Below are 12,337 nucleotides of genomic sequence, written 5' to 3'. Positions count from 1 at the left end.
GCTGCTGCAAGACGTCCTAGCCAAGCCACTCATTATGATGTCTTTTGTCGTAGAAACAACGTGTGGCCTAGCGTTATCATGCAACAATCTCACAGGACGTTCTTCTTCGCCACTATACGGACGTTTTCCTTCTAATCCTTCACTCAAACGGATTAAGGGCGGGGGGGGGGAATAACATCTGAGTGAAAACACAGAGCAAGTTTGGGAATTTTTTGTAGTTAAGTAACAACATAGATGGAAAATTGATTTGAAGGCCTCTAACGCGCATACCTTAAACTACACAAAACAATTTTTTGTTGTTATTTTGCCTCAAGATGGCGGCGCTGAAGCTCTCCAAGTAAAATCCCGTTTCTCGAATTGGCTTGCAGCAGAACTTCATTAAATTTCATCCGATCCACTCGAAATTTTTACAGTGGCTGCTAAACTAAATTCTCTAGAGAAGCACACATGATTTTTACGATCGGTTAAAAACTTTGGTTATTATAAATATTTTTTCACTGAATTTCTTGGATAAAACTGAAACTTTTTTCCTAATGTTCACCATTTCTACAAAAATCAATATTTTAACATATACGTGTGTACTTCTCCAGCAAATTTAATGTAGATTAACAAAAATTTTTCCTTTTTGTCCTTTTTGAAAGTGTACGGCATTTCTGCACAAGTCCCCCCGCAAGCCGCGGGGGGACCCTATGAGGAAAATGCGGTTTTACTTGGAGAGCTTCAGCGCCGCAATCTTAAGGCAAAATAATAACAAAAAATTGTTTTGTATAGTTTAAGGTATGCACGTTAGAGACCTTCAAACCAATTTTCCATCTATGTTGTTACTTAACTACAAAAAATTCCCAAACTTACTCTGTGTTTTCAGGCGTTCTCACTCAGATGTTACCCCTTAATTGGTGTTGGTAATGGTCCGCGGTAATTGTTTCATTCGGTTTTAATAGCTCATAACAAATCACGCCCTTCATATCCCACCTAGTGCACAGCTGAATCTTCTTGCCGAAGTGTTTCGGCTTTGCGACCGATGTTGCGACGGTTCGCCGGGATTTACCCATGACTTTCTGCGTTTCGGATTATAGAATATCCACTTCTCGGTAAGAATATCCACTTCTCATCGCCCGTAACAATTTTCCACAAGGAAGACTTTCTTCGCTGCTTATCGAGAGGAGAAAGACACACTGCCACTCGTTGATTTTTGTTGGCTTCAGTGAGTTCATGCGGAACCCATTTTCCTTCTTTCTGAATATTCCCCATCTCTCGTGTAGACGTTTGGAAATAGTTTGTTGCGTTACTCCTAATTGCTCTGCGAACTCTTTTCGCGTTTGCGCTGAATTCTCAGCGAGCAGTTGCTCCAAATCATTGTTGCCGCACTTCCGAGGGCCTCCAGGACGTTCTTTGTCACTCAGACTGAAGTCGCCGCTTTTAAACCGTCTAAACCAAAACGCACACATATCGTGCACAATATAATGTACCTTCGCCGAGAAAGGAACAAATCGATTCGCATCGACTCCTGCAGCATTTTTTCCTTGTTGGAAATTCGTAAAAAATGCAGTGTCGGATATATGCACCTTATCTGTTGCCTTATCAGTTTTCACTGTATTGAACTGAATAATTTTTGAGGTTGTGTTAAGTCTTCTGCCATATTCAATGTAATTTTTAATAACTATATGTCAAACACTACATACATAATCGTAAAAGAGCGAGGAAATTTGACTATTTGAAGCTTAATTTCTCAGCCGCTTAAAAACATTTGGATTATTCATTTGTACACCTAATATTTTCCCTGAGAAGCGGGCTGCTTCTCATTTCTGCGGCTAAACCCATCTCGATTCGAGCCCCAGCTTACGGGACTCGCACGAGCAGACACCAAAGGTGACTCTTCGCTCATAAAGAGCGAGCTCGTTTGAATTTTCCAGCGCGGTGGATGACGTCTTTGGCAAACGCGAAAGGTCACGCCGACCGGGCGACGCCGGTCATCCTTGACCGAGGAGGCGTTCTCGCCTTCCTGACGATTAACCGAAGCGAGAATGTCTTTTCGGGACGGCATTTCGCCCACAACGGTGAGCGCTCGTGCAATTTCGTGCGATGATCGAGCGCGCGTTGCCTCTTCTTTTTTCTGCTTTCTTAATAAACGCGCTCAGTCGACCGCGAATTTGAGCGCGAATCGGGACTACCGCAAACTCTCCAAAGCTCTCGCGTTGTTCGCCGTTAATTCTTAGGCGCGAGATCGCGCGACAATAATAGAAAAAAAAAAAGAAAATTGCAGCGCCGGTTAATCAATCGAGATTCCGTTCCGCTATCGGGAGCGGAGCGTCGTTTTTCGCTGCTCCGATACGTTGCCCCGACATTCCCCGGATCGTTCGCAGCTTGGAATTCGTTTGGACCGAAATTCCACGTTCTCCGAAACGCAACGCGAGAGAATTCGATTCTCTCGCTCGCGATTATACACACATACGGCGGCCGGGCTGGATCGCGCAGCCGGGATGCGTCGCTCGAGACCGAGCCGCTTTTCACGTCGGTGACGCCGCGTTTTTTTTTTTTTTTTTTTTTTTTTTTCCCCGATCGATGTCATCGTAATCGCGCGTCACGAGAATTCGCGAATTTCCCAGGCCCGCGAGGAAATATTGCCGGTACCGGAAAGCCCGCGAGCGCGTCTCGCAGCCGCTGCGGCGAGTAAACTCTTCTTGAGTAACGAACGATTTGAACTCGTCGCGGAACGAGCGCTAAACATCCCTGGGTTTCGCGCATTATTAATTATTAGAAAAACATGTCTGGTTGAGGGGACCGATTTTTCGATGAAACATCAAAGACTGAGAAAAGAGAACAGAAATTAAGCAGTTAAGCAAAACTCTGGCAGGCGGAATTCCTGTATCGCTCAGAACTCAGCAGAAAATTCTTCCGTTCAGCCGAGCTCTTCTCCACTCTTCAGCCACTCTTCTCCCCGTCGCGAAATCGCGCAGTCAAGGCGCGTCGTCGACTGCGAGGGCGGATTCACACCTTGACAGAAAACAGAAAAGCAGCATTCAGCACTCAGAAGTCGCGCTGATAGTCTTCTGGCTCTCTCTTGTGTGTCTGTCAGCGTCTGTCGCTCTCTTGGCTTCTGCTGTTCTGCTTTTCCGTTAAATCCGCCCTGAATAACGCGGCTGATCCGCTGATTTCAGGCCCGGAGGAGGAGAAACTGCTCGGTTCGATATTGCTACCTTCGTACCGAGTGACCGTGTGCAAGCCGGAGGACAAAGTCAACAAGAAGTTCGCCTTCAAGGCCGAGCACGCGAACATGAGGACTTACCACTTCGCGGCCGACAGCCGCGACAGCATGAACCAGTGGGTGAACGCGCTGACTCTGGCGACTCTCCTGCAGGATCCCAGCCCGTGAGTATCCCCGGAGTGTCCTGCGTCGTCATTAGGGTTGCCAGATGTAAGATGACTACTTCCGGGACATTTTTTAGGCGACGGTTGAAAAATAAGTTCTTAGAGAATTTTAGTTAAATCTGAGAGATAGAGGGGTAAGAAGGCTAAGAGATGTCGCTGCGTACTTGCGACGAATGAGTGAGTGAATTAGGTATCAGCAGGGAGAAGTTCAGACATAAACCGTGCGATTGAATTTCTTTTACCTTTTCTTTTTTTTTATTACACAAATGGCTCTTACTTGACTTGATCAATTTTCTCAAGAGGCACGTCAAATTTTTGGATCTTACAAATCGCGGTGACTGCTGTCACATTTCTCTCTAGTACCGGTTATAAACATGATTATAATTTTGTTGAAATTCTGATTTTTCGGGACAGAAGACTTAACGGGACTGGAGGGTCAGATTGCTGAAAAATCGTGCTTGTTTTTGATAATATTTTGTGACGAACTGAATAAATGTGCAAGAATGAAAATTTTAGGTATAGTTATACAACGAATACGAAGAGTAGAAAAATTTTGTTTATTAACAAATACTCGTATAAATATACGATATATATAGCTGAAATATACTCTCCTTTTTTATTTCAAGTTATCGTTTTTGCAGTAATATCTCGGCTCTCGGTGGTCCGATCGGAGTGAATTTTAGCTAGAAATCTTGAGAAAGCTTTTCATTATCCGGTGAACCACAGAAAAAAAAATCGAACAAAATTAACAAAATGGTATTATTAGGTAGCTATTATTAGGAACAAATTCAAATTTTTCAGTTTTTACAATAAAAAAATTAATATCTCGAAATGAAACATTTTGACGGAGTTGTCCATGGTTCACCTGAGAGCCACATGAACAAATATTATCGCTTTAAAATTTCAAATCGATACGAAGCTCAGTTGCGGAGAAATCGCTGCAAAAAGTTGAACAATAAAATTTCGAGAAAAACGCGTTTAAAATTTAAGCGGACGTATATTTATATGAGTATTTGTTTAAAAACAAAATTGCTCTACTCTTCATATGTTACATAAATATATGTAAAATTGTCATTCTTGCACATTTATTCAGTTCGTCACAAAATCATTGTCAAAAACAAGCACGATCTTTCAATAATCTGACCCTCCAGTCCCCTTAAATTCCGGGACACGGGACAAGCTTAAGAATTCCGGGACAATCCCGGAAACCCTAGTCGTCATTCGCAAGCGTCAGTCGCGTGGGTGGCGCGACAGCCGCTGAATGAACTCTTCCGCGAAACTCGTAAGACGTAGCTGCTAAGAGTGACGGTCCGCCGGAGGGGTGCGGCGGAAGGGAGCGGAGATCTCATCGAGAGAGCATCTCGCGGATCGTTGTGAGCCGATGAAGGGCAAGACGGATCGATTCGCGGCGCGAGCGCGCATTTCCCGGCGATGAACGAACGGGCAGGTGCCACCGTGGCAGCAGCGAACAAGAAGAAGCGAGCTTTCGCTTTGGCGATTATCACCGTATCACCGTATTATCGGCTCGCAACTGCGACCTGTTCTCCGCTAACCAGAAGGCAGCGACCGTCGACCAACGACGACCGTCGTCGTCTGGTCTCGGCCGCTCGTCCTCTTTCCGAGCGCGATCGTACAGCCGTATCGTGTCACGTGAAGCTTGGAAATAGCGATTGAAGCAACACACGCATGGTGCAACGAAGATGCAACACTGTGCTGAAGAGAGATCAGCCGGCTGACCTCTCGCCGCGGAGTCCAAGAGCGCGCAAGCTTTTTTCCCGTTCGCGCCGGTGTCCTTCACCTTCGACTTCTCGGTCGCTGGAAACGGACTTGCGTCCGTGTTTGCAGGACAAACACGGTGTCCGCGAGCGCTTTGCAACTGCATTTGACGAGCACCGGGCCGGTCCCCGTGCCCGGACGAAATGTCTCAGCGGCACGGAAGAGACGCTGAAAGCCACCTTGCTGAAGTGCGAGCGGCGTCGGCAATCACGACCGCATTAATGCTTGCTGCCGCGAGCCGCCGCGTCCAACCCGATACGGTTCATTAACGCGAATTGAATAAATGAGTGAGAGACGACGCGCGACACAAGGTTGCAGGAGAAGGAGGGGCCGATCGATAATACAATACACGCACCGCTGGCGTTTATTGTTTCCTCCGTTTTTCGCGATAATCCCTCCCGCGTCAGTGTCGGCCGCGCGCACACGCGTGATACTTTAATCCCGCGCCTTCCTTTGTTCGCACGACGCTCTCCGATTTTCACGCTACCGCTTCTCCCGCCGCTGCACCCTCAGCACTCTCTCATGACGTCTCGTTCCGCGTTGCCGCGCGCTGCGGACTGCGACGACGACGACGACGACGACGACGACGACGCGACTCGGCTTTGTTCGCCAAACTCCACGGAGTTGGCTCGCGCGCGATCCTGCCCCCGCCCGCGACCCGCGGCCTCGGAAAATTCATGAATTCCGGCGCGTTTGAATATTATGAGCGTCTCGCGCCAGCCACCCCCCGTCGACTCGCGATTTATATCGCGCGACCCGCGCACGGGGTGAGGAAGCGACAGCGCCCGGCCTCGACCAGACGTCTCGCTCGGGGTTGTTCTTTTTTCCCTGCTTCCCTTCCTCTCTCTCTCTCTCTCTCTCTCTCTCTCTCTCTCTCTCTCTCTCTCTTTCTCTCCCTCTCTCTCTCCCTCTCTCTCTCTCTCTCTGTCTCTCTCTCTTTCTGCCTGTCGGATGTGTTTCGCGCGACGCCGATCTGCGAGCCCGGCAAAAGTCAGGAGATTAGCTCTCGACGTCAGTGAGACGCATGTGCTTTTTGATGCGTCGGCCGAAGGGAATTGGGCCGACGCACAGTGGGGCCAGATGACATTCTTTGGTTGAGAATTCTCTAGAGACCTGAATTTCCAACCGATTATCGACACCAATGGATGAGGTTGATCCTGAATAAATTCCGAAGAGATATGTCTTGCCAAAATTAAAAAAAATGATTTTTCTCGAATTACTAGAGGACCCACAAGAGGAAACGAATTATCGCGAGAAACGCGAGAAACTTGTGAAATACTCATTATTCGACATTTATTTCTACCTAACAGCGTATTCAGCGGATTGAAACTATGAAACCAATCAACAGACAGCTCGAGACTTATCGATCTTGAAGCAGAAACCCATTAACCCAAAACTCATATGCCCAAAATACAAAAACATCAAATACAGATACCCGTTAAGCACAAAACTGAGGGATTTTGAGTCTTAAGCCCATCAACCTAAGAATCTATCAATCCGAGAACTTTTTAGCTCGTGGATGCATCAAGCCGTATACACGAGGATAGTCCCAGAAGTACCTGACCTGACGTATAGATAGCGGTTGTTGTTTGAAAAGAATTACTATGGTAGAAAGTAGCAACCTTATAAAGCTTAAGTTTGAAGTTTGACGACGCTACGTTATTTAGTATTTGTTTGGCAGCCATCAATAGTGAACGTTCTCAGTGAATTTGTAAACATGGAAAAAATTGGTCATCGTTATGTGATACAATACTTTCATTTGAAAGGCCTCAGTCCAGCCAATATCAAAGCGGAGCTGGATTCTACTCTGGGGAAGTCTGCTCCTTCGTTTACAACAGTAAAATATTGGGTGGCAGAGTTTAAACGAGGCCGTACAAGCTGCCAAGACGAACATCGCAGTGATCGACCAAATGAGGTGACCACGCCAGAAATGGTGAAGAAAATCCACAAAATGGTATTGGATGACCGTCGACTGAAAGTGCGCGAGTTAGCAGACATGGTAGGCATTTCAAAAAGTGCTGTACATCGCATATTGACTGAAGATTTGGACATGAGAAAGCTGTGGGCAAGATGGGTGCCGCGATTGGAACAAAAATAGCGTCGTGAGGATGTTTCAATCGAGTGTTTGGCGAAGTTTCGCAGCAATAAAGCCGAGTTTTTGCGTCGATTCATAAGCATGGATGAAACATGGGTCCATCACTTCACACCTGAGACGAAGGAGCAGTCAAAACAATGGACCAAGGTGGCTTGATGGCTATTTTGAGGAGCTCGACGATTCCCACTATAAACAAAGGGTATCGAAGCTATTGAATCTCGCTGGGAAAAGTGTATTGAGCTATGAGGAGACTATATAGAGAAATAAAGATATTTTTTCCCAAATTTTTTGTGTTTTCCTTGTTAGGTCAGGTACTTCTGGGACTACCCTCGTACGTAGGCAGAAAAGGTCTGAAAAGTTCTCGACCTGACACATACATGGCATTAGAAACTGTCAAACTATAATTGTATTGGAAAATGGCATCCCTGATATAAACCCTGATATAAATGTAAAATTTTACTCGATCTGTCAAATCGTTCGAGTAGCAGCACCAGTTGAAAAAGCTTTGCGCAAAATGGGTGCCGCATTTGCTAACAGTTGACCAAAAACGCATTCGAACGCGTATTTCTCAAGCGTGTTTGGATCGCTTTAAGCAAAATAAAATGGATTTCAAGCGTCGTTTCATAACTGTTGATGAAACTTGGATCCACCGCTATACACCAGAGCGGAAAGAACCTTCCGGAATCACACTTTAATGATGGTATTGAATTATTGGAAAAAACTTTGGAATAAATGTATTGAAGTTTCAGGAGATTATATTGAAAAATAAAACATATTTCAAAAATTTCCTTTTATTGTTAGGCCGAGAACTTTTCAGACTGCTCTCGTATTAAAAGCCCCAAATAGCCCAGGAACCCAGTCTAGCCGTAGCTAGACCCAAGATCCACTGTACTTTAAACGATAAACCCTGAAGACGAGCCTTAAACCCATGAACTCTGAACGGATAATTTTTTTTTAATTTCTAGACATATCTCTTTGGAATTTATTCAGGATCAACCTCATCCATTGGTGTCGATGATCGGTTGGAAATTCAGGTATCTAGAGAATTTTCAAGCAAAAAAAATGTCATCTGTGCGACGCGGTGGTTGACTCGGGCGCCAAAATATCGCGTCGAGTCTGTCGTTTTGGCGCGTTTACGACTCGCGCTGATTTCTCCGCTTAGTTGACCGGCCGGGCTGGCACCACCTCGCCAGGTGGTTTCTCTCGAGGCTCACCCCCGCGCTCTGCCGTTGTCCATTAGTGCGTTGTCAGCGACACGCCGACCGACAATGGCGCGCGCGCGCTCTCGTTTCGCGCGCGGCGCGCATCGGCGAGCGTCGTTGTCTATTTTCTAACCGAAGCCCGATCAGCACGAGGGACGAGGGGCGCGGGCGCGGGCGTGACGGCTTTTTCAGTATGCGCTTCGGGACACAATGGCGGGGAATTAATTCCGCCTGCGCCGCCCGTAAGACGGGGCGGGGATTTTCGAGTCGTGGCGATAAATTCAAATTCGACGGTAATTCGCGCGGAATCGCGATATTAAAAACGAGGAGGGATATTAAAAATGAGCCTGCTCGCGCTCATACATATTCAGCGTGCCGAGCGACGACTAATTTTGCTAATGGTATGTATGGAGCGGATATCCGATCTTCAGGTTCCATCGACGCGCGTACGTTTTGCAACGGCGGCCGCGCCGTTCGATTTTTATTACCGCTCATTTATTCTCTCATTGGCGATCGCGCGATCTCTCCCGCACCGCGCTCTCGGCATTTCGGCGTCTCGCGACGTGCGAGAAATCGTCTGAATATCGTGATCCGGCAGGTGTGAGTCAGCGACTTTTGACGACGTTGACGGGCTTTTGCAGCCCGCGGAGGTGCAGCTCTGCGTGAACAAAGAAATTGAAAGTGCGAAGTATTAGGAGGTTAAATTGGTTCTGGTCCCTAGCAATAGATGACTTTAGTAACAAGTTAGTACGAAGATCTTGAGATCTGGCACACCTGCTGAAAGTTTTGACATTTCTCTGTGACATGTAACAGTTTGCACTTGCTATTGTTACTGATAGTTTCATTGTTTATACGCGACTAAAATAGGTCGTATAAAATTGCATTTTCGACATTCATTACTTTTTTTTGCTTGATTTGAAAAACCGAGGCGCATGAAATGCTTGTTATTACAACTTCTGGTGATCCAGCTCCATTCCGACTGCAAATTTTACTTTCAACGATTCAAAAGTGGTGATTTCGATTTGAGTGACAAAGAACGTACTGATCGACGTACTAAAAAACTTGGAGGATTCTGAATTGCAAGCATTATTGAATGAAAACACCGCTCAAACGGGAAAACAATTGGCTGAACAACTCAGCGTCGATAAATCAACAATTTTTCAACGCTTCCTCGTCATGGGAAAAATTCGAAACGCCAAATTCGAACGCAAATGAGTTCCACATGAATTGAGTGAAAGTGCCATTGCACATCGTTTGAATATCGTCATGTCTTTGCTTTGCCGGACGGAGAAACGGAGTTTTTTGCGGCGAATTGTAACTGGAGATGAAAAGTGGATTTATTTTGATAATACAAAACGAAAGAAATCGTGGGATGGTCCAGGACAACCATCAACATCGAGAGCAGAACGGAACATTTACGGTCACAAAGCAATGCTCTGTATTTGGTGAGATATGGTGCGGTGTAGTATTCTTCTTCTAAAACCGAATGAAACGGAGAATGTTACGGAGGAACGATACCAGCGACAAATTGAACAAATTGAATGATGAATCGATGCAATAAAGGCCACCGATAGCCAGCAATAGACGCAAAGATTCTTTTGCGCGATAATGCTCGTCCACACGTCGCTTCAATCGTTAAACAAACATTGTCAGAATCCGAATGGGAAATCCTTCCAGACTTGGCACTTGATTTGATTGTCATCTATTCCGATCTATTCCGATCGATGCGACACGCTTTGGTAGATGCACACTTCAATAATTACGAGGATGTGCAAAAATGGATGTCTGATTGGATTGCTTCGAAAGTTAAGTCGTTCTATCGTCGCGGAATCGCTATGTTGCGACAAAAATAGGAGAAGAGTCACAGCTGACGACGGAAAATATTTCAATTGATATAAATTCAACCATTTCTTTAAAATAAAGATAAGAGATTGACAAAAGTAGAAGCAGAATTAATTCAACCTCCTAATAATGTTTTCCGCACGGGACTTGGTTCTCTCCTCGGAAACTTTTCGATTTCCGGGAGTGTCCGTCGAGCGCTCAACATTGCGCGAATCTCGTCGCAAAAATCGCAGTTTTGCTGAATTTTATTCCGGGAATTTCAAAAACTACAATATTCCATCGGTAGCGAAAGATCGTATACAGATGCGTATATACGTCGATGTTCCTTCAAGTTGATGTTATCGCACAACAGCAGCACTTCCGTCTTTGGTAGTATTCAGGTAGATCAGACGACGCGAGCACGCTAATACCGATAATAATACGATACAGCTTTATCGCGTGGCTGGACCAACTTGCTCTTTGGGTGAGCGAAAGATCAAAAGAACACTGCAACTTTCGGCGAAAACATTTCGCCAATTAAAAGCGTAAGTAGTCCCGAGGCTAGTCGCGTTCTTGCAACTCGACTCAAGCTGCTTGCGAGCGAGCTTCTTCCTCGCCTCTTTTTCTCACAGCGCAGTCAAGCGCACGCGATGAGAGGATGTTCGATATATCAATGAACTCGAGAAAACGAAGTCTCTCTCTCTCTCTCCCCGTGCCGCGGGAAAAGTGTCATTCCACCACACTTCTTCGACTTCTCTCTTCCGCGTAGAAGCGCTCCCCGTTCCGGCTAGTTTCCGCGCGCCTCTCTCTGCGTATCGATACCCTCTGTGTGTGACCCTGACGCATCCCCCCACAGCGGTGCGGGCGAAGCCGCGGTGGTGATCGAGATAGCCGGGCAGCAGGACGGCGAGCGGAGCGCCAGGCCCAGCGTCTCGTCGATCTCGTCGATCCTGAACCAGAGCGCCGACGACAGCGACTCCGGCTTCCACGGCTTCCAGTCGCGCGACGACCCGAGCCACGCGTCCAACAACAACTCCAGCCCGAACAGCGCCAACACTGCCTCCTTCCCGAACCTGAGCGGCAGCAACAGCAACGGCAACTCCGCCGGCAACAACCACACGAGCGACTCGCAGTCGTCGCACCCGATGATGAACGGCTGGATCCAGCAGTCGCCGCAGTACGGCCAGCCCGGCACCTCGCAGCCACCGCCGGCGCCGCCGGCGCCGTCGTCGCAGCAGCAGCAGCAGCAATACGGCCACTTGCTGCCGTCGCAGCAACTGCAACCGGGCCACTCGCACCAGCACCAGGCGCTGCTGCTGCAACACCTGCCTGCGCATCAGAACCCGGCGCTGCCGAGCGCTCACCAGACGTCGCACCCGCACAAGCACCAGGTGCTGCTGGTCCAACAACAGCCGCAGCCACAGTCGCAGCAGCAGCCGCAGCATGCCGGCGGCGGCGGCGGTGACCGGCTGCAGACCGTCCAGCCCATGTCCCGCAAGTTCGGCCAGCCGATCTACGCGAACGCGCCGCCGAAGCCGAGGAGGCTGACCGACGGCTCCAACGAGTACTCGACGCCGTCGCCGTCGCCGGATTACCGCAAGAGCCCGGTCTCGCCGGACGTCGTCACGGTGGCCAGCAAGAGCCCGATGTCCGACTACGAGGCCGCCGCCGGCGGCGGCCGCAGCGCGATCTACGCCGCGCGGATCAACCAGCAGCCGTCGCAGCAGAGCCTGCGCACCGACAAGTCCGGCCTGAATTACGGCTACGGCCAGACCCAGCCGACCGAGAGGAGGACTCCGGACACGTACGGCCGCAACGCGAAGCCCCGGCCCGCCGCCGGCAGGCCCAACGGCGACTACGAGGAGGTCTACGGCACCCCGCAGCTCTACCAGAGGCCCGCCGGCCCGGTCGGCTACACCAAGAGCACCGCGCCGGCGCCCATCGCCATCCCGCTCTATGCGCAGCACCAGCAGCAGCAGCATCTCCAGCAGCAGATCAAGCCGCCCGTCACGCCGCCGACCGGTGAGAGCTTCTTTCTTTCTTTCCGTCTTCTCATCTCCGCGCGCTCTGTCCC

The 12,337-nt window shown here is 48.3% G+C and overlaps 1 protein-coding gene across 11 annotated transcripts in view; it reads left to right on the top strand.

Annotated features, from left to right (window-relative positions):
* The window catches only part of LOC105183037 (uncharacterized), a 212,729-nt gene that overhangs the window by 117,664 nt on the left and 82,728 nt on the right, over positions 1-12,337 (top strand). For all 11 annotated transcript variants that reach the window (XR_003112938.1, XM_025298928.1, XM_025298922.1 and 8 more), the window contains exons 5-6: positions 3,159-3,369; positions 11,120-12,285. Coding sequence is in view for 10 of the 11 variants with exons in the window: in XM_025298928.1 (XP_025154713.1) it covers positions 3,159-3,369; positions 11,120-12,285 (1,377 nt within the window). In the remaining variant the exon portion in view is untranslated. The remainder of the gene's footprint in view (positions 1-3,158; positions 3,370-11,119; positions 12,286-12,337) is intronic.

The sequence above is a fragment of the Harpegnathos saltator genome, unplaced genomic scaffold, assembly GCF_003227715.2.
Source record: "Harpegnathos saltator strain DR-91 unplaced genomic scaffold, Hsal_v8.6 scaffold248, whole genome shotgun sequence".
NCBI classification, from domain to species: Eukaryota; Metazoa; Arthropoda; class Insecta; order Hymenoptera; family Formicidae; genus Harpegnathos; species Harpegnathos saltator.
This window is presented reverse-complemented; position numbering and strand designations above follow the sequence as displayed.